Source organism: Drosophila innubila (genome assembly GCF_004354385.1).
Source record: "Drosophila innubila isolate TH190305 chromosome 3R unlocalized genomic scaffold, UK_Dinn_1.0 2_E_3R, whole genome shotgun sequence".
Lineage (NCBI taxonomy): Eukaryota > Metazoa > Arthropoda > Insecta > Diptera > Drosophilidae > Drosophila > Drosophila innubila.
The window spans coordinates 29124713-29148595 of NW_022995380.1; the positions used below are offsets into that span (position 1 = coordinate 29124713).

The following is a 23883-nucleotide window of genomic DNA, read 5'->3' on the forward strand; positions in this document are numbered from 1 at the left end:
ATGTATTTATATTTATATTCGTAGGGTATCTTATTGTCGTTTAAGTCCTTTTTTTATATATTGTATTTATTTTCATTTTAGTTGATTTTTCTATTGTTGTGAGCTACAATTGTCGTTATTTATGGCTACGTTCTATTTCTATTGTTGTTGCCTGCGCCTGGCTGCCATTTCTGGGTTACACTTGCAACAACAATGGCAACAACAATAGGTACAACCCCTGACAACAAGCTACAAGCAAATTGAACAGCAAATCAATAAACAACATAAATAAAGGAAAAAACTGGAGTTCTACTTTCAACTTCTACGTTTTACTTCTACTTTAGGTTACCGCGAATATTTAACTAGTTTTCAATTTTTAGCTGCCAAGCGGTTACCTCTTGTTGTTGTTGTTTTTGTTGTTGTGCAGTTAAGCAAATATTTCTGTTGGCTGCCTTTTTTTCGTATTTATTTTTGTTTCGTTTTTTTTTTTTTGCAGCCGCCAACAAATTTAAACCGCGCACAATTTTTGCAAAGCAGTCAACAAATTTGTTGTTTGCCTTTTTTTTTTGGCAGAAACTTTTTTGTGTATTTGGTGGCTTTCAGTTTTTTGCCGCTTACTCTTTTAACGGTATTGCTATTATGGCCCTGTTGTATAAGAGATTAAATAAAATTGCACACGCCCAGACAAATATACAAAAAAAAAAGAAAGTATTTACCACGAACCAAGAATTTAATAAATTCTTGGAAATCATGACCCTTTGTTGAGCCTATCAATCAATTTTAAAATGCAGGTTCCACTTTTGGCTATAATCTTTTATATGCAAACGCAGGTCAACAGTTTAAGCTTCTACTTTAAAGTTTAAGCCAACAAAAAAAATGACAGAAAATATTTATCGTAATATTTATACAAATTTCCCGAAAAAAATTGTTAAATTTTGATGATGTTAAAACAAAGTTTTTGCTGTTGCAACGGAAATTCACACGTTGCACACACGCACACACACACACACACACACACACATGCTGCCTGCCCCAGGGCGTAACCAGGTGGGCGGTTAAAATTTGTTTGTTTGTTTGTTTCGTTTGTTGCGTGGTACCTTTTAATTAGAGAGTCGGTCATTTGTGCCCGTGGCTCTCTCGCTAATCAACAAACAATGCTCAACTTTTTAGCAGTTTGCAAAACTTGCTAATTAACCGGACTAAACAAGTCAGAGTTGCCACAAGTTGCTCCCTTCAACTGCAACAGAAAGCTGCAAGCAGAAAACTGTTGCATGTTTGATGAAACATCTGTTTGGGGAAATGTGAGACACGTACTTAGGTAACTCATGGGAATCCTCAATTATTTTTATATGAACTACTTTATTAAAAATTAATAGAAATATTAAGAAAGCAGACACAAAGAAAGCAAACTAAATTTAAAAAAAAAAACATTCAAAGTATTTAAATTTAAAAAAAATCTAGTTTGTTAATTAAAGATAAAAGTATTTTCATTTTCTAAAAGCTGTTTAATTTTATTTTTAAATAATAATATATTAATATAACTATAAAGCTGTTTGACCTGACTGACTGACTGACAGACTGATTTAATACGAAGTTTATAAATTAAGAAATTTCATCATGCGAATGCCTTTTTATTACATATAAACTCATTATTACATATTTTCTCAATATTATTTCATAGTTTTTCATTTCACATTTATTTAATTTTTCTAATTCTGATTTTATATATTTTTTATTTTTCCATTAAAAGTTCCCCTGTTGAGTGTGTCTAATTTTCTGTCTCTCCTTTAGTATTTAATTTAACACTTTTAGTGAAACACATATGGTACTTCTATCTGTATCTATATAGACATGGCTCATCTTAATCGCTTAAAAAGGACGGATACACGCTTAATTACTCTTCATGATTTTTATGTCAGACGAGTGCAAATGAACCAAAACCTGTGAAAACGTGAAGAGAACTGCATTTGACTTGCCTGACTGACTGGCTGACTGACTGACTGTCTGGCAATCAGACACCTCTTCCATACTCAGATACTGAAACGCTTAAGAGGCACTCGATGTTCGCCTGAACGCGCTAATGGACAATCAACATCGGGAAATGCAAATGGCAAATTACCGACCAAATGCAACGGCTGCCTGCATTCCGTTAAGCAAATGGCCAACACAAACAAGTATCTAACAGATACACTACACTGACAAAAAAAATTATATCGGTTCTCAATGCAATTTTTGGACGAAAATTCTAAGTTTTGTGAGAAATATATTAATTTAACGACCTATAGCTTAAAAAAGTTGTTGAGAACCTAAAAAGCGTTAAATAAAAAAAATTTGAATAGTAATATTATTGGTAAAAAACGACTTATAAAAAATTAATACGACCTACATTTTTCAGAAACATAATAAATATATATTAATAAATAGAATTAAGAGAAAAATAAACAAGACTTTATGTGGATATCATTATTTTTAAAAATTCAAAGTTCTTGTAACTGAATGTAGTGACTAGTGTTATAAATGATTAGTATTTTGTATACTTGTAGCACTTGGACACAAAGGAATAAATATAAATCTTTATTGACTTTATTTTGTCCTATTTTCTCAAAACTGTCTTATTTTAAAAATTAAAAATGTAATACAAATATTCTTTATGTTGAAATTTGTTCTATTTTTATGTGTGTAGTTTTCTTTAATATTAAGTCAAGCTGACCAGCTGAACGACCGCATTGATATACCCATTGGCATTAGAAATTAAAGGGTAAGTAAGGTAAACGTTTGTAAACGAGAGGCGGGCGGCTTTTGGCTCACAACAATGCGGCTTAAAAATACAATAAAAGCAATCAGAATAACAATAAAACATGCTACATTTGCCACAAATGGCAGACGGCGCTGCTGTGGCAATAACAACTACACGACGTTGACTGCGGCGTCGACTGCAACTGCAACTGTTGATGGTGCTGTGGAAAAGGCAAGCAAAAGAAAAGGGAAGGTAAGGAAAGGGAGGGGAATGAGCTGAGCTAAGCTGAACTCAACTGAGCTGTTTAAACAAAAACGGCAAAGAGGCACACACAAAGGTTGTGTGTGTGTGTGTGTTGTGTGTGAGTACAGAAATTATGACAATATGCAAACGAGTTTTGCAAAGCTGAAGGCGATGAAGATACTCAAAATCGCACACAAAGGAGAACAACGAGGCGGCGAGACAGACAGACCGACAGACGGACAGACAGACGGACAAACAGACAGACGGACAGGCGATGCGGTAGGCAGATGGAGAGAAAACAAGGAGGGAATAAGCGGTATGGGACAGGAAGTGATGGTCTAGGCAGTTGCATAGGCAATTGCGGAGGCTGCTGTGATACTGGCGGTGATTCTGGCTGTGGTTGTGGCTGCAGAGGCGTCTCTCGGCTTAAGCTCGTTGACATGCACATGCAAAGAGCGTCAACAAAGGCCTCGAAAAAGGAAACGAGAAAAATGGCTGAAAGGTAAAGCCCAAATCTCAAATCCCAGAGCCCAATGCCAAAGAATTTGCTGAGATGAGGATGATGAGTGTGTGTGTGTGCGTTTGGTGGGTTAACAGGAATGTAAACAGAGTTATTCTAGCACAAAAGCCACTGCCACAAAGAGATCGAACGCACTGTAATAACAGTCAATGCACAGTGGTCGTTTTCGTCTCCAAAACTATCAAAATTTGATTTCGATCAAATTTTTTCATTATTTATTGGACAGTCTCAATTACTAAATCTGGTATTCATATAGCTCTTCAATTTTTTGTATACTAAAAATTTTCCTGAAGTGTGAAATTAACTTTTTCCAGTTCGAATTTCGCAAAAAACCGTCATATTGCACGTTGAATTTGTCTCAGTTATGCTGTGTCAAAATTTCAGCCTTCTTGGTCTTACCGTTTGGGCTGCACAGATATCAGTCAGTCAGGACAAACAGTTTAAAATAAATAGCGAGATTACTCAGTTATATTACCAAATATATTTTTAAGTTAGATTTCCAAATAATCAAAATAGGAATTTTTCAAGCTAAACTGAACAAAAAGACCACAGTGCAGCGAAAAGGAAATTGAGAAGGGGTGAGAAATAAGGTAAACTGTTAAAGGGCATGCTTTAAGCCTTGCAAGTTGCAACAAACGGCAATTAACGAAGGGTGACACAATGTCACAAAGGGGCACAGAGAGTGCAACAATGTTTACACGTGAGATTATTATTAATGAGCCTTAAGGGTGAATATTGAAGGCAAGTTGCATGCTGTCAGGCAGAACTTAATTTTTGGCAGTCACTGTGCTGTCAACTGGTTAATTAACTCCATTCAATCAAAGCAAATATTTGATTAATTTAATTTGTATTATTTATTACAATGTTATGTTTTCTTGCTGGTTCCCAATTAAGAGTTTTACAACAATTTAAGCAAAATATTAAAGAGTAGTAGAAAGAAATGTAAAAGCTGAAATTAAAAATATTTTATTAAACTTCCAGCTATTTTTTCTGACTTCAAAATTTTGCCTTTGCTATTTTTTCGATTCAAATTTAATTAACTATAAGCAGTTATTATTTTTCCTAATCTTAAATTTCTATTAATGTGGTTTTTTTGTTTTTATTTCAAATTACTTGTTTCTTATTGTTGCATACTTAATATAATTTGTGGAATATCTTTTAGAAATTCTTACTTAAATCACAATTAGCTCACGTATGAACGAAATAGAATTCATAATTGACTCAGTTGCAACTTCTAGACGTTCTCCGAAAGAAAATGAACATATTATCTGAATTTTGAGTGGGCTTGATGGCAATAAGAGTAGAAGAGTCTCAGCAGATACTTCTTCAGCTGCAGACTGCAACCAAATGTATCTATGCCGACGAGTCACAAAGGTGTGAGTTTTATGTGGAAACCGTTTTGTTAACAGCTGCCTGTCACAAATAAAAACCTAGGCCCAAAGTGAATAGCAGCTACGAAATGACAATAAATTATATAAAGTGTTAAATGTGAGACTGAAGCTGAGACTGTGAAGAGAGCAGCGCACTTACAGATACAATAGCATAGATACAGATACAAAAGGCGTTGCCAGGCGTTGAACTCGATGAGAATCGGACTCTTTAACATAATACGAATAACTTACACGCATTTTGTGAAACAAAACGCTGAAAAGAGATTTCATTTGGTGGCACACATGGTGCGACCCTTTCTTGGTCTAGTTACAAATGTATCTCAAGCTATGACCCTGAAGATTTATGGCGCTTAATCAAGCAGCGAGCCCAAAGTCTAAAACCCAAGCTGAAACCCATTTCCAGCATAACCAATTTGTAGTGACAACTTTAAGCTGCATCCCACAGCCATAAAGAACCAAAGATACATATTTGTATCTTCATCTGTATTTGTATATGTATATATGTATCTGTATCTTGAACTCAGCATAGACTGCAAGTTGAAGGTGTCAGAACGTTGACGCCATTTGGATTTGTTAAACATAATAAATGTGATTCTCTGCTATTTGTATTTTTTTTCTCAGGTTCTTTGCGATGCGGGCAACTTTGTTGTTGTTATTCGGGTTGTTCTTGTTGTTGTTGTTGTTGATTTTGATAAGACGACGACCCTAGTTATGTCTATAATTGTCGTGTTGTTGTTGTTGTTGTTGGAGTGTTGACTTTAATTGACAATGCTTTGGCATTGGTCCAGCTTATAAACGTTGCCCTTACATCGATGGATGTCACAGTGCACAGTGGGCCATAATGAATAAAACTTTGAATGGAATGATCCCCAAAAACATTGGAAAAACTAGATAAATTGAAATATGATTTTAATTGATCCAAACTACATAAAAAAGTAGTTAACATATTAAAATTAGAATACCAAATAATATTATATTTTAATTCTCAGCTAACTAATTTTTTATTTTTGTAAGGTTTTAAAATAACAAAAAAATTGGAATAAAGAAATTTATTTATGACCTATATTCTTAAATAAAATCAATAATAAACTTCGATACTAATTAAAATAAAAATGAATTTAAAAAATTGGAGATGAAAATTCAACTAAAGTCTGAAAAAGTAAGCCTAAGTATTCTTTATATAAATAAATATGAAATTTTTCGATGTCATTTTTATTTTTTGTAAGTATGTTTCTCTTTTTAAATTTTTAAGTCTTTGCTTCCATATTTTTTTATACCGATTTTGGTTTCCTTAAATTATATTTATAATTTTTATAATTCCTATAAAAATTTTAGGAGCTCGCATGAGATTCTTTTGGGGCTACCTCTTTGCCTATTACTTAGCTGATGTTTGTTATTGCTGTTGTTGTTATTGTTTACTTAAGCATTTCACTCGCCCTCTAAGTGCAACTTGGAAATGCATTTCAGATGCTTAATATGTTTAACTATGTAAATGTTGCCCTGTTTATGCAATGAGATGCGTTGCGATGTTTGTGGAGTGTAAGACACTTGGAAGATGCTAAAAGGCCAAATATAAATAAATATGAAGACAACAATAAGAAGCGCCACACATGAGTGCCTACGAGAAGAGGTGTTAAGTGAAAGGGGAAGCAGCAAGAGGTGGAGAAATGTACGAGTATATATTCCGTACAGCGCACTTTACAGACTCGTAATATGATTTTGCCTCACTGTGCAGAGAGCTGCTCCAGAATGCAACGATGTCTTGCATACGAAATGTGAACTACTCGCAACTGGAATCAAAAGAGCTGCGAAGTTATGAATGGAAAATGGAAGGGGAAAGGGAAAGGGAAGAGAATACAAGTGGAGCGTAGAGAAGTCAACAGCAAAAAGTAGAGGAAAGAGGCAAGAGGAAAGAAAAGTAACTGACGTTGTCGCTTTAAGATGATTAAATTTGTAAGCTGCGCTTGCAACAACTTGACAAACTGGTCACTATCATGTGATGGGGCACAAACGAATGGGTGCCACATAAAGAGGGGCAGGAACAGGGTAACAACTTGGCCAACAGCGCATGCGTTCCGTCTGCTGTGTCTGCTGCTCTTGCCAAAATGCAATTCCAATGGAATTGACGTGACAAACGGCAACGAAGATGAGTGTGACAAAAGCCACAGACTGGCAGAGTGTCAGCCTGGTCGTAACAAAGCAACCGCAAAAGCCTCAGCTCGGTCCAAATCGAGTCACAGTCAGACTGAGAGACAGACAGAACCCAAGACAGACGTAGACGTAGACATGGCAGCCTTTCAACGATGGCTCTGAAAACCAGAAACAGTGATTGTATTTCTCAAGCCGATCACTTTAATACACTATTTTATTTTTATTTAGATAACTTTCATCAAAATAAACAACTGTGTCACTTTTTTTATAAAACAAAACCTTTAAAATGAACAAAATAAAAATTTATTTATGCTGAAGAATAACTTGAAATCTATCAAATGTGAAACACAATTTCTTTCAAATCATATCAATCAAGCAAATGTTATGTTATAAATGTTAAGCGTTCAGTTATTATATTTTTAGAATTATTATTATATAATTATAATCATTAAATTAATATTAATTTTATTTAACTATCAATCTTTGGTGTATATATATAATTTAGTAAGCACAAAATTTAAAATATTTATAATTTTTTCATTGTAATAATAAATCAATTCTATATATTTATTTTATGGATTGCATAAAATATATTTAAAATATTTATTATTTTTTCATTGTAATAATAAATCAATTCTATATATATATTTTATGGATTGCAGCTATATTTTTTATCAATATAATTTGTCTGCTTAAAATATATTAATTTTAATTTTAATGCTGACTATCACAATAAAAAATAAATCCCAGTGATATATTTGAAGATATGTAGGAAAATATGAATTAAATTTGGAGCTGCATCGTTTACGAGCTCTCAAACAACTCCAGTGATTAATTATACCCTCATCTTCTAGGGAATAATGAGGGACAGACAAAACTGGCCACGTGAAAAACGGCAGCAAGACGGTGGGGAAAAACGAACATTTCAAAAGGTGTTGCATGCCATTGAAAAGCACTTGAAAAACTTGTCGCCTGTTGTTGCTGGTAATTTGAATGGCGACTGATCAGCCTACGGTCTGTGAACGAACACGAATGCCTCATGCCTCATGCCTCATCGAGCCATGGCAGAGTGTGAATGAAAGCAACAGCAACAAACATGGCTAAAACGGTTGGTAAAGAGGCGACAACTACAACGACTACTACAACAAGTTGAACAACAAAACGCGACATCAACGACGACACATTCGCATTTTGATTAGATTTAAGCAACGCTTTGACGCTCTAAATGTACCCAGAAATAGGCGAACGCACTGTGGGCAAAATTGCTATATTTCTGACAGCAAGCAATTTTTCACATACGTAAATGAAAACAAATTTTGTATAGATTGTGAAAAGCGAAATAATAGAATCATTGTAAATGGTAAATTATATTAAAATAAGAAAAAAACATAGTTATTTATTATTATTTAAATGATTGAATAAATGCCGGGGGTTGGCGAGCGAAGCGAGCAGGGGGCCAGGGCCCCTAATTGATTATAGAAATGATGACAGAATAATTATTTTATTATCTTAACAAAATTTATTTTCATTAAACATATTATTTAATTGATTTAAATAAATAAATATTTTTTTAATCATTAACAATTTCAATATTTTCTTAATCTATATCATGAATTATATAGAATTCTACTTAGTTTGATTGATATTAATTATAGAAAATTCCCCATAGTGTCCATGCATCAAAAGGGAGATAGACATAGACAGAGAAAGGGGGATAGAGATATAAAGAGAGAGAGGGGCTCAGACGCGGTGGCCAGCACATATGTATGTAGTATATAGTCGAGTCGTGGTCGTCGTTGTCATCTAACGATGTTGCATGTCTGACAATGCGTTTCGCCGAATGCAAATGAAAATGCCTTAGGTGGAGGCAGAGGCAGAGGCAGTGGCAGTGGCAGAGGCAGAAGCAGAGGCAACAAGGCGTGCCGCACAAAAAAGAAATAAAAAGGAGGAAAAACCCACAAAGCAAAGCGCAACTTAATTGCACGCCAGGGGCGCGTCTAGGCAGAGGGAGGATTGAGGAGTTTGTAGAGCGACGCTGTCAACTGTTAGACTGGGCCGTCATTGACAAACGGCGACAATTTTGATTGAGTTTTAGCACGAAAAGCGAAGGATGGCCAGGAGTAGAAACGAGTACTCAAACTCAAACTCCAACTCAACCCGATGAATCAGACAGCCACAACAAAGAAAGGTAATTTCAGGCAACACTACGATTTTTTTCAGACCCTGCACTTTCAGAGTACACTGGGTCTATTAAGTTTGTCAATTAAAACATGTTTGTGTAGTATTTATATTCTTGATCACTATTGATATTTAACTTTCAGAGCCTGTAAGAGCTAGATACACTAAACTTGGTATATTGGATGGAAATAATAGATATTATTATAATATTTCTGTATATGCTTTAGAATTTTCTATATAATATTTGTGTCGTTTAAAAATATTTAATATTTGTTATTTGTGTTTTTTTATATGTCGTTCAGACCCTGCACTTTCAGAGTACACTGGGTGTATTAAATTTGTCAATTAAAAGATGTTCGTGTAGTATTTTTATTGTATCAGTATTGATTTTTAGCCTTCAGAGACTGTAAGAGCTAGATACACTAAACTTGGTATATTGGATGGAAATAATAGATATTATTATAATATTACTGTATATGTTTTAGAATTTTCTATATAATATTTGTGTCATTTATAATAATTTAATATATGTTAATTGTGTGTTTTTATTTGTTGTACAATTATTTTTAATTATTTATATTTTATATATTCCCAATTTAATTTTGTTAATTTTGTATTTTAATTTATTTAAAAATTTTATTATTTTAAATTTGTTTTATTGACTTTTTCAATTAATATTAACAGCATTATTACAGAGTCCCTAACAGTCGAGTTTACTACACTTTCTCACTATTTTTTCTACCTGATGGTTCTTGTGGTTGACAACCTTTTGAAAGTGCGTCATATGAGACATGAAAAGTTGATGGGAAAACTGTTTTTCATGTCAACAAAGCATGCGAGACATTTGCTATGACTAAACGACGAAAACTATAGGAAAATCACTAGGTGTTGAGTACTTTCACCCCCTCTCTAACAGCTGAAATCATGACTAAGACTCTGCTCGAATTCCCATGCCAAATCAATGGATAGCCTTCAATATTTTGTTAACTTCAAAAGCCATCTAACCGTGCAATTTTTTGTTGAACTAAGAAATGTAATCTTATCGCTTCTTTCGAGAAGACAAAGGAATATAAATATATACATATAAATCTGTATGTATATTTATGCCATAATTGTAGATTCCCCGACATGCGAGTCGCCTTGGATCTCATATTACAGACCAGGCATAATATATCAACATTAAAACCAGTTCGTTTCTTTTCCCCGTCCCTTTATCTCGTTTACATGCTCGATTATTGGTGCATTGCACCACGAACAGTGGCAGCTGAAATGAGAAACGGGCTAACTTCCCTTTTTTTTCAGGGTCGACACGCTGCTCAGCACACAATTATTTTTTTATTGAATTTTCTGGGAAAAAGATGTAAAAACCGAAAATTTAATTATGAGACCCAATTGATGCTCGTATTTCTCCATCGATTTTCTGATTTTAACTGATTATTTCTATGCGTGTTATTTCTTTAACGATTATTATGTATTTTGGTACGACAATGATCGATGGTGATTTATAAGAATGCTGAATGCTGTCGGAACAAGTTTGTCTAAGAAATGCATGAAATTGATATGGGAAACGTTGAAGATTGATTCGAATTGGAATTTCGATGTTGACTTTCGCTCTGCCGCAAAAAGGAGGCAAAAAAAAAAGAGTCTGAGTTTGAAAGTTGGCAGTGTTCTTTTTGACTGTTTTATTATAGACAGATTGTGTTACCAGATTGTAAAACACTTGAAATGACCAAAGCGAGATGAAGTCAAGTTAAACGTCTGACATTGATGGCAGGTTTTGATTTTCATTTTCCATTTTTCATTTGATTGAAACATTAAAAACATAACACAGACAAGTCGTGACGCTGTAGAAATCTCTAAATTTTAGGCCTAATGAGCCGTACCGTGCTGTGTCGAGCTGGGTTGGGTTCGCTTCTCGCAACGGGGCGTATGTGTGTTATTTTTGCGCTTTTATGGATTGCGCGCATATACGAGTATAAAAAAAATTGATGACATTTTCAACTTTTATGCATATTTACACATAATTTGCATAAATAGTCGAAAATTGAAAATGAATATTTGAGGCCTGTGCTATCAGATCTCTGTCCGAGCGTGTCTGTGAAAATTATGCAGCCTAAAAGGCTGAAAACATTTTTGTTGTTATTATTATTATTATTTTGCCATAAAAGCCACAGTTTTAAAATGGGGAGCGGCCTGGCCATTGAAACAATGTCTATAATTTGGCTTTGGATTTTGGGTGGCATATTCAAATTTCGAATTTCAGATTTCAAATTTCAAATGATGCAATAAAATTCACGTTAGTCGAGACTGCTTCTCTTCCCTCCTTACTTCTCTCATTCCATCAATTGAAACGCCGTTTAGCGTTTGGCATTTTTTTGCACTGAACTTTCTGGCGATTTAATGCACAGATTGTTGTGAACCAAAAGCCCGATGATAAATTGCATGTATTTCTATTTATAAACGTAATTGCTAATCCTACCTGAAAACATAATCCACCCACTTGGCGACGTGGCCTGACGCCTCGGTAATACATCATCTTTATCTGGTGACCAGGAAGACCCCCAAAGAACAATGGCAATAAGGGAAGCCGAATCTTTTTCCCTGTGATGTGGAACAGGGCATAAACAATGGAACAGAGACTAGACATGGCAGCAGGAAGAAACAAATGAAAACAAAACCCGACTATTTGTCAACGCGAATGAAGCCATTTATTATCCATCATAAAACTTGTATTTATCGCTAAATGTAGACAGACGGACAGACGGATGGACGGACAGACGGATGGGCGAGTGTGTCTGCCACGCGTTGCACAAATCCCACGAGGAGCAGCAAAAACAACAACAACAGAAACAACAGCAGCATAATACGGACAATTCCTAGCAGACAACGAGTAGTTTTTGTGTGTGTCAGTCAAACAAACAATGCGATGCTGACATCAAGTAACAACACTAAAGTTGAGTGTGCTCAACTTTAAGATACCTGTTGCTACAATTAAGTATCTACACATTAATTGTATATATTCTGAATATATATAACTTCTGGTACTACATACGAATTCCGATATTCCTTTAAGGAAATACAAAAAAAAAGACTTAAATAAAGGAATAAAATGTCAGGATCCAAATTAAGAAAGAAAAATATAGGAATCATAAAATAGGAAATTTAGCTAAGAAAAATATTCAGAGTACAAGAAATAATGTAATGTTCTAGACTTTTTTCTATAATTATAAGCTGGAAAAGAGGCTTAAAAAATATGAAAACAAATTTTATCGGATTATTTTTGTTCAGACCTAGAAAATACTTTCTTACCAAATAGTACTTTTGTAGTGGTAATATTAATTCATTTTCTTTTAATTCTATTAACAAATCTTAAATAAAAAGTAATTAAATACATAAATATTAAATGTCTCCTTCTGCCTGTTTTACACACTGCAAAAAATACAATATACCCTTGTCATCTACGAGTAACGGGTATAATAAACGACACCTCGTCCAACAGCCAATGGTTTTCAAAGGGGAATAAAAGTATGGAACGGAGGAAAAGTCAAAGGGAAAGGCATAGAGGGGAAGGTACTGAGAGCACGCAGTGTCAAGGCAATAAATCATAAAGCAGCCGTTGCCGTAGTCGTTGCCACTGCCACTGCCACTGCGGATGCGACGCCATGGAGTTGCCATTGGATGCCGTGTACGTGAGGCATGCCACGAAATTGGAGCATGTGCGTCGCTCAACAGCGATGTCGCCTCTACTCGCTGAATTGTCGCTGAAAATCACGTAAATGTATAAAAATGAAATCTGTTTACAGGCATTGCACGCCCAGTTCTCCTCTCCTTCCTTCCCTCTGCCAAGTCCGCCCCTTCCAATTGGAACTGTATCGTTAGCCGAGTTGGCAACTTGGCTGACTTGTCAAATGTCGAGCCGCAAGTCGAATAAATTTCTGTTTGGCGCTGAAATATTTACGCAGCAGCCAACGCGCCTCAATTTCCAGGAACAGGCAATAAGACGATAACCACGAATTCAAAGCCAAAAACCAAAACCAAAACCAAAGCCAAGCCCAGGCAAAAGCGTAACCAAAAACCGAAAATGAAAAAAAGAAATGCGCGCATATGCGGCTAATAAACTAACCAAACATCGCAGACAGTTGCAGATCCGGTCGCAGCTGCAGATGGATTTAGAGATACATAAAACGCATAGATACAGATACAAGATACAAGATACACACATGCCAGTTACAAGAAAGAAACGATTCTATTTCTCAGTTGAACTTGAACTGCGATTCACAATTGACACAAATGTTGGCAACTCATTGTGACTAAAATAAATTTATTAGGCCTTCAACATACACATTAATAAGAGTTTAAAAAAAATACTAAATGTGAAAAAAATCTTCTGAATGAAAAAAAACACGACTTAAAATATCATTAAATATTTTTAAAATCATTTTTTTTTTCCTGAATAGAAGCATTATCAAATAACAACTATGTTCAAATTATTTTTTTAAAATAATATTATAACACTAATTTATAATTTTTGTTAAGGGTATTTTTACAATTACTTTTATGACTTTCATAAAAATATTATTTTTTCATTAATAACAAAAATACCAATGCTTAAATTTCATTTTAAAATTTTATGTGACATATAGTTATTATGTTTGGTATAAGAAACATTCGCTTTCAATTGTAAATTAGATAAAAATTATTCTTATTTACATAAAAAATAATACTTCTTTAATAATATAATTTCATAATTATTTTTCTTTTAATATTTTTACCAGTTACGTTCTCAATTTATGCTGGCAATTAAAACGAAAAATGCTCGACGAGAACTGTTTGTTATTTAAATTTTAATGAACTTCTCACCTGACTGACTTACTGACTGTCCCGCTTACTCGCTGACGGACAACTGAAATTGGCTCTTGTGTAAAAGAATGTGCTAAAAATAAATTGAGGGGCAGACGCAACAAAAAGACAGATGCGTATCGCAATGAGAATTAAATAAATTTTATAAAAATTTTTGCTGGTAATTCATTTATTTTATGCTGCCAATGAATTCATTTCATTTTCTTTCAGAGCATGCCGCTATTTGCTGCATCAGTCTGCTATCTCTCTCCATCCCTCTTTCGCTCTGTCTCTCTCTTGGGTTATTTTTAATGGCATTTTTTATCCATGGTGGAATTCTGACGCAGAACAGTCGCCACAGGCGTTGAGCAGCTGGAACCGCAAATAAAACAAAATACACGGCCAAACAGATGGGGCTAAGAGGGGCTGAAAGGGGGCGGGGCTGAAGGGAGGCTGCATGCCGCATGGCAAATAAATAAATTTGTCAACAAATGTGGCATCCAATGTTGCGTCGCGTCGTGTGTGGGAGACGCACAATCTTGTAGCAGGAAAAAAAAAACAAACACACACAAATAATGCCGACAGTTGCGCATTAATTTTGTTTCACTAATTAATAATTTTGCTGCTGCTTTTGGTTGTTGTTTCTTTTCTTATTACTTGTGTTGTTGTTGTCGTTGTTGTCGTCTGTCGTCTGTCGACTGGTTTATTGGCCTATTAGCGACGTATTTAAATGGTAATCAAGGCGTGTTTGGACATTCAGGTAAGCCAGAAGTCACGCAAAGTCACAACTGATGGCCCAAACAACAAACAGGACCAGGAGCATTCAATGGGCCAACAGTAATGGCCAGAGAACACAACAAACAACTTCCATAAACAAGCTGCCCAGCAGGAGCAAAAGGAGCAAGAGGAGCAAGAGGAGCAAGAGGAGCAAGAGTTGGCAAGGGGGAGAAAAGCATGCCAAATTGAAAACGAAAAGGAAATCAATTGATGTGTAGCGACAATCGATATGGGCAAGTCGAGGTGTGGCCCAGTCTGCTGGCAAACAATTTGGTTTCGGCTTCCACTTCAGGCCAAAAAAACACAAGCGTCTGTGCCACAATCATTGCGGGGAGTGGAAGAAGGAAACGCAGCAGTAACAGCAGCAGCAAAAGGAGCAGAAGAACTGGAAGTAAAAGTAGCAGGAAGAGTTTGTCCTTCTTCTGCTTTGACACGCCCTTAAACCGCACAAGAAAAGAGGCTGCAGGGTCGAATATGATGATGTTTAGAGGGTGGAGACTGGGGGATGGTGAACATGGTACCTGATGGTCATAGTCACATACGAGGCTGGACTGATGAGTCTTTGGTCTAAAAATCAAATTACAATTTATTTTTGAAAGGTTTAATTTATCAACTGCTGGCTGGTTAAGTTTCAAGAAGTAAAAAACAGGGTAAAAGAGTGTTGTGACAACATTTTATAAATTATATATTAGAAATTAATTAATTAATTATATTAATGCATATTTAATTTAAGAAAATATCATAAAGGATTTTCACTCAAATACATAAATTATCTGTAAAAATTTAATATTTTTAAAATTCAAAAAGCATAAAGAAGTTGAGCCCAATTAGCTTTTAGGACATTACAAATTTAAATACTAAAATACTGGAAAGCACAATTGGTATTTGGTTTTACTGTATTTGCGGCATAAAATATATTTTCATTCAACCAAAAACGAGAGTTATTCGTATTACTATAACTCTGATATATATTATATTAACAGAATATAAAAGTTATATTATTATTTATTCTTAAATAGGTTTTGAAATTTAAGAATTATTTTAAAAAAAAAATAACATAATTTTTAAATCATAATATTTATTTTAGAAAATAAAAGTGATATTATTATTGTTTCTTAAATAAGTTTTGAAATTTAAGAATTATTTGGCTATTCATTTATTTAGTTAAAAAACAGACAGAATTTTTTATTAATTGATAAAAAAAAAAAACAAACATAATTTTAAAATTATAATATTTATTTTAGGAAAAAAAAGTGATATTATTATTGTTTCTTAAGTATTGAAATTTAAGAGTTATTTGGCAATTAATTTATTTAGTTAAAAAAACAGACAGAATTTTGTATTTATTGATAAAAAAAAACAAACATAATTTTGAAATCATTATATTTATTTTAAGAAATTCGCCGACAAGTTAAATCATTAAAGTGAATTATTTGAAAAGTGGAATATGCTGAACAATAAATTTATATGCATTCAAAAAAAAGATGGCATGCCTTCTTACCAGTCCACCCTCGCATGCAAAGAGTGAGAGAGGAGAGTGAGATGGAGAACAGTTGCCGGGAGACATATGAGTCTATCCACTCGGTGTTATCCTGACAACGTGATTGAAATTTATGACTGGCAAAAATAGTAAACGCAGTCAAAGCCAAATCCAAATCCAAAGCAACAGCAGCTGTGCAAAAAAAAACGAGACACATCTCGAGAGGAGAAAGGTGGAGAGAGAGGAGAGAGGAAGGCAAGCACGTGAGCTGAATGTGTTTACGTTGAGTATTCTCAGTTGGTTGCGACTTCGTTGTCTCAGTGCTCTGTGAGAAATAGCACTGAATAAAAAGCACTTGTACGCATTAAAATCTAATTGGGAATTTCCATAGTTCATATGCCATTTTCTCTAACGGTTCGCAAACTCCATGTGTCCAAGTGTGTGTGTGTCTGTGTGTGTGTGTGAGTGTCTGTTTCTCTCTCTCTCTCTGTGGCATGTTCTACATATTTTGGCTTGCAAAATGTCACACGCAGCCAACGATGCCCGTTGAGTTCGTCAAACGTTGTCCAGTGGTTGTTGTCATTGTCATTGTTGTTGTTGTTGGTAAAGTGGATTTTGCGCTTGGCTATGATAAATTGAGGGACACTGTCCACAGGCAGAGTGAGAGAGAGAGAGAGGGGAGTCGAGAGTATGGTCAGCATTAGAGAGGCAAAGTCATCGCTTGGAAAACCTTCATGCACATCGACCCATAGCCATCGAGGTTTACAACCAGAGACAGGAGCTGCACCAACAGATGAGCAGATGGAGAGATGGAGCGATGAGTGTGGATGAGAGGGTAGCTGTCGAGGGAGGGATGGGCGGCGGTGCGGCTGAATAGCACAGAATGAATGAGAAGTGGCCAAATGTCATTTGCAGTTTGACAGCACTCGGCATAGGGGTGCACAGTGGCACTAAACAGACTAAACTCCCTAAAAACTCCCTTATCAGCATGATAACACTCAACAATTTGCTGCGATTTTCTGCTTTCTCTGCACCTACGATTACAACTTCTATTTATATGTTACACCTTCTTCACACAGTTAAATATTTGTCTTTTATTACACAATTAAATATTTTTCTTTTAATATATTATTATCTTAATATTTTATATATAATATTTTCTTTTAATATATTATTTTAAATATTTTCTGTTCTTGAGTATACTCAGTAACATGCTTCTAAATTTTATTTTATTTTAAATTCAATACGCAAAATATTTACAAAATTAAATAAGAACAGGTTAAAGATTTTCACTTACTATAACTTAAAAAAAAAATAAACGATTCTATTAAACAAGATACCATTTGGTTATTTGCTGTTTTTGGCCATAGATTATTACTTATATTACTACATTTTATAAATTTTTAAATGATTTTTCTTTATTTTATAATATTGTTAAATGCTCTTTTCTCATCATAATAATATTAATTTGTTGATGATTTTGCACACATATTATTAATACTTTTATTTTCCTAATTTTTTTTTAAATATGCAAATGATTATTGTTCGGTTCAAAACATTTTTAAGTGCTGCTTTCTCGTCATGATAATATTCAATGTAATTTATTTGTTTTATGTAAAACTAGCCTATTTATTTACATATATTGTAGATGTATAAATGTATCTCTTTTAATTAAAAATAACTTTTTCTCAGCGTAATAATATTCAGTTAATTGCTGTTCTTGCCCACTGTGCCAGCTATTATCTTTCCTTGGTTCATCTACTCGTATTGCATTGCCGTAGATGAACTTTGTCATATTACGAGTAATTTTATCAATTGCAAACTCAAAAGCAAGGGAAATAATCGACTTAACTGTTAACTGTACCTTGGCCAAAGTCAAAGCATCCTTTTGACTTTATTGCAATGTCCTTGGCACGAACTTTATATGCAGACTCAACATCGGATCGAAGAGCGGAGACTGTAAAGTCTTTTGCCGCAGACAGAGAGTCTCTCTCTCCCTCTCTCTCTCTCTCTTACACACTATCTCTTTCTTCCTATTTTTGAGATAAGCACAGCTTTCTCGTTGCTCGCTCCTTTGGCTTTGATTTATTGTGTGTGGCTCAGAGTTGTGAAAACGCTGTCCTGGCAGTTCCATCTCCCTGCTCGCCTGGCACGCGTTTATCAAAGCCGTCGGGAGTCGAGGAGGACTACAACATTTATTTATTTGCAATGACTTTGAAAAGAAACTTGGACTTGGAGCTGGAGCTGGAACTGAAACTTTCGACCTGCGTGCGCATCGATTAGAAAACTTTTCTGTCGTATCTTGTCCCTAAGAGAACAGCAAAGTGGGGAGGAACTAAGGGAGCTAAGGGACAAAAGGCCAAGCGGATCACAGCGAATTGGCCAAGTTGTTAAATAATTGCGCTGAGCATTTAGCTCTGACCCACGCTGCGTATGCTTCATATGCCAAGGTCTAGGGATGGTTACCGATATGGTAATATTGTATCAATATAGAGCAACGAAATTTAAGTATGAAACTATATAGTACGACGCATCAATTTTTATTTCTATAAATTGTTAAAAATTCTCAACTTTCAAGGCCCTTTTTCTTTTTAGAGAGCAATCTATTTATATGCGATATTTATGTTTATTTATTTATCAAATTATTAATTTATTTTTTTATTTACTTATTTATTAATTTATTGATGAATTGATTTATTTAACTATTAATTTATTTAGTTATCTATAAATAAATAAATTTATTTATTTACTTATTTAATTATTTTTTGTACTTTTATTATGCTTTCTGATACTATTTTCTTTTATTTCAACAACCATCCCAAGTTTTAATCGTTTGCTGGTCCACGCTGCGTATGCGTCATATAGCAAGGAATTTCCCAGCTGCAGCTGGAAGCAGAAGAGATTGTGGAGGGGGTTGCTGCTGCTGTTGATGGTCCATACGTGGCCAGGATTAGCTGCAAAGTTTGCCAGCAGCTTTGGCGGCACTCGAGTGGATGAGTTAATTGTGCGAATGTCAAGACAAATTGCGTTAATGCGCCAAGCGCACAAAGGACACTCAACGACAAGGAGCAAGTTGTGCATGTCCTTAAAAAATCCCATAAGCAAGAGGTCAGGCATGAGGCTGATTGCAATGGCGCATGGAACACATCCTGTTAGCGATACGTATGTGTGTGTGTGTGTGTTTGTGTGTGTGAGTCGCAAAAGTTTTTAAAAAGTATTTTAAGCGAAATTTATGCAAACCGCAAGGCAAAATGGCAGCCTTGGCAGCCCTGGTACTCGGCATTCTGTACAGTCTGCACTCAAAGGACATGCCTAATCCCCGAGTAATCAAAGTTTGGCAATGCCAAAGGAGACAAGCAGCGAAATAAGCTGCAAACTGAAAGCGGAAAGTTAAAAGCGGAAAGCTAAACACACAGGACCAAAGAAGCACAGACAAATTGCACAATGAGCGGGAAAGGGAAGCATGTACATATCTCCATCGCTGTCGTATGTTATGTAAAGGGGAGGCAGAGAAAAAAAAAACACTTTTCCAATTAATGAAATCTCTAAACTGCCATAAATTTGCCCAGAAGCAAATAATTAAATTGCGTTGGCTTCACGCCTGCACATGACTTGTTGACTTATATACACATGTGTGTGTGTGTGTGTGTGTGTGAGTGTGTGTGTGCGACTGACGTGTCTGACCAATTCCGCAACAAACCATGGCCAGGCCGCAAAGACCACAAATGAAGGCGGTTGTCGGTCAATGCGTAATTCATTAAATCGACAAGCATTGCCAATAAACGCCACCCAATGTCGAGAGTTGCCACAGAAGTTGTAATAAGAGCGGAGTCTTTATCTGTTTATGCAGCACATGTTAATAGTTAACGACCTGTAGTTTATTTAATTTTTATGCAAAATAAAATAATAGTTAGACCTGTCACAGTTTTGGAATCAAAATTTCGTTTTAAAAAATAAGTGTGTTCGATTTCCATACTGCCATAATAAATTCATTGATATACCTGCCTTGTTTAAAACTCTGCCATAAATGGTATACAAAATAATGACCACAACCAATTTAAATAAAAGTCAAGTTTCATAAACTGCAAATTATTTTTGATCAATTACACAAATTATATTTATACACTCAGAAGCTATTGCAATCGTTTCTCAGAAACTTCATGAAAATATTATAAAACAAATTTCCCCTTTGGTTAACATTTTGTTGAAAAATATTAAAGAAATGTAGTGACATACCGAAGGTGTGTTTTTGGTGTGTTATTAGACTCTATTCTTAGACTCCACACCTAGGAAAAAATTCAGTTAAAGACCTGAATCCAGCAGGCCCAGAAATAAAAATTCCTTTGAACTTCATATAAAAAAACTGCAGGAATTTTTTCCGTTTTTTTTATATGAAGTTTGACAGAAATTTTTATTACGGGCCTGCTGGAGTCAGACCTTAAAAAAAAATATTTAATGCTGAATGCCTAATCATGACCATTCAGGTTAAATAAAGCTCACACAGGAGGTGAAGTTTTGTCTAACTTGCTAATCTAGTAATAATTATTTTAACTTATAAAAAATTTGTTCATGTGTCAATTTTAATAATTTTTCCATAGCAATTTAATATAGTTTTGTTTTCTTATAGTAAATAGTAAACAAGTAAAAAAAAGAAATAGATTTTTACAAAAAATATTTCTAATAATTGCTCGAACAACCCTCGCAGTTTTATTTCATAGCATATTTGAATAGTAATATACTTGAACTAAATTTCATTTTAATTTCATATGTTAATAATGACATTGCATATCGCGTAATTTGCCAAGTAACCCTCGCACTACAGATTCATCACATATAATATTTTTGGCTGTTCAATTAATATTGATGCTGGGACTCACCTGGTTGACACTGACACTCCCCATTCGCATTGACAATTGGGCTGCCTCCTTGTGCTTGTCCCGCTGCCACAGCAGCCGCTGCCGCTGCCTCTGCCGCCTGGCGACGCTGCTGACGTCGCGTCAGTTGCAAGTGGGAAACATCGCGACGCAGGCGATGAAGTTCGCGACGCACGTGCAACGCCAAGTGATCAGAGGAGGAATTCTCACTGATGAACATGGGATTGGGACTGGGACTGGCAATGATCTGAGCCTGCTCGGCGGGCCAATGGATGAGTTGTTGCTGCTCCAGGCGCAGTTCGAGTTCGACAATGCGTGCGTCAAGTTGTTGCAAGCGCTGCAGTCGCTGCTCGAGCCGCGTCTGCCTCACATTCGCATAGAGAGCAAAGCTAAAGGCGCACAGACACAACGCATAGCTGGCGATCTGCAGCAAGGACATTAACTGCACTCTAAATCGCGGTCGATCCTTGCAACTTGCAGCTGCGGCAGGTCGCTGCTGACAGCTGACCGATGACAAAGGCGCTGCAAGGCGACTAGTTGCATGTGTTGCATCTCCTGTTGCATCTGATGTTGCAGTTGCAGTTGCAGTCGCTGTTGCTGGGACATGACCAAGCAACATGCGTTGTTGCTCCATTTCAACTGTGGATGACGTTGTGGGATTTCCTGTAAATAATACGAAAAATAACCGATCAGAATAACAAAATTTTCAAAAGGAATGTTATTTTGTTTAAGTTTTTCCCTCTAAGTTCATTCTGTATATAAATTTAATTAGTTTCTTTAAATATACTTTTTCACTCTAAAAGTAATGCCAGTAATACCCCCTTTGGAATTTTATAAATCAACTTCTAATACCGTAATAACATAGTACAAAACAACACTTTAATTTAATTTTTAATTTAAATTTCATTCTGGGACGTTTGATTTTTCAGTAAAAAATCCTGGTAAATTGAACAAAAATTTTTACTTGTAAAGTTGCTAGAATCGACCAACTTCAAACTTCCATAACTTTGTCAAATCCGAACTAATTTTAAAGCGGAATATCATTTTGATCATGATTTGGCTCCCAAATTGATTCTGCATTCAAATTTTAGTCATAATGAAAATTTTTTTTTTTTTGACTACTCCAGCCAGAATGCGATTTTAAGGCATAGGGTCCCCCCTTTGATATTTTAAAAATTCTAAATTTTAAATCTCAAGCTTTCACTTTTAATCAACTCCTTATATCGTAATAAGTATAAAACAACACCTAAAACTTGATTCTGGGGCATTTCATTTTTTGGTAAAAAATCATGGGAAATTGAACAAAAATTTTGACTTGTAAAGTTGTTAGGTCGCAAAGTGTCACCAACTTCGAACAGACATAACTTTGTCAAAAATAGACATATTTTTAAACGGAATGTCATTTTGTTCATGGTTTGGGCTCTTAATTATAACTGCATTCAAATTTAATTAATTTCGTTAAAAAAAATTTTTCCTGTATTCTTAGATTTTAATTTTTTTTTTTTGTGCATCTACAGAAGCTTTCGGAATTTGTTTAATATACCTGTTGTGGATGTTGTTGTTCTCTGGTTTGTCCTGCTCGCTGCTGTTGTGTTTGTTGTCTCGTTGTTGCCCTGTTGTCCTCTTATTGGTGTTGTTGTTGTGGTTGTTGGCGTTGTCCTTGGACTGTTGGTGTCGCCGCTGTGCGGCACTTTGTGTTTTCGCATGCTGCAATTGAAGACTGTCTTCTGTCTTCTGCTCTAGGCAAATGCTGTGTAGATTCCTGCTGATTTTGCTGCTGCTTTTGCTGTACTTAAGTGCGTCCTTGTGGCATCACAGCAACACATCTGCTGCTCCTTTTATTTTAAATGTATATATATTTTTCTTTATTTTGGCCTTGTCGATGCTCTATTTCGTTGCGGTATTTGGCCAGCACATTGTTCTGCTTGTTGATGATTTTCTCTTGGCTTATTCAGCTTGTGCTTCTTGTTCTTCTGGCCACGGCATGTGAGCCGCATACAAAAGCTACGCGACCATGGACTGCAAACTGCAGGAGATTTTAGGGGAGTCGCAAAAGGGGAAGAAGAAGGAGGTTTTGGGTTGAAAAAGTAGCTGCGTGCTTTTCGGTTGCCACTTGTGCCACTTGTCAAACTCTTGCCACTTGCCGCTGTGGCTTTGTCTTTGTTTCTACTCTTGTTTTTGTCTTGTCAATCGTCACAGCAGCTGCTTCTGCTTCTTCTTCTGCTTCTGGGCTGCCTTCTGGGCTCCTTGACAAGTTTTCCCTGCACTTTTTACTTGTTACTTTTCACTGTATTTTTTTTTGCACGATTTTCACTTGTTTTAGGGCCGCTCTTCACATTGCAACTTATTTAGTTCTCGAGCGCTTTTCGCTGCAACAAAATAGAAAAGGAAAGAGTAAAGTGAAAAAGTGAACAAGTTAAAAAGTGAAAGAAAAAAAACAAATAAGAATGATAGTGGAGCTGCTCGACAGTTAGATGCCCAGTAACCGTATCTCTGCAGCTATTCGATTTTATTACCATTAACAAAATACAAAATTAAAAAATATTAAAATAAAAGCAAAAAGTAATTAAATTTAAAATACATTGCTTTTATTTATTTTTATTATTTTTGATTGTTTTAAGGCAAGTAGAAAAACAAATTTATTAAATAGATTTTACTTAAAATACATTTTTAATTAACTTTATTTGTATATATAATTTAAATGTACTTTATAG

The 23883-nt window shown here is 35.2% G+C and overlaps 1 protein-coding gene across 1 annotated transcript in view; it reads right to left on the reverse strand.

The window, feature by feature from the left end:
* The window catches only part of LOC117790185 (collagen alpha chain CG42342), a 105649-nt gene that overhangs the window by 67870 nt on the left and 13896 nt on the right, over positions 1-23883 (reverse strand). Inside the window, exons 2-3 of the mRNA XM_034629511.1 lie at positions 22713-23538; positions 21173-21832 (exon numbers count right to left, since the gene is read on the reverse strand). Of these exons, the coding sequence (XP_034485402.1) occupies positions 21173-21832; positions 22713-22875 (823 nt within the window). The 5' untranslated portion in view covers positions 22876-23538. The remainder of the gene's footprint in view (positions 1-21172; positions 21833-22712; positions 23539-23883) is intronic.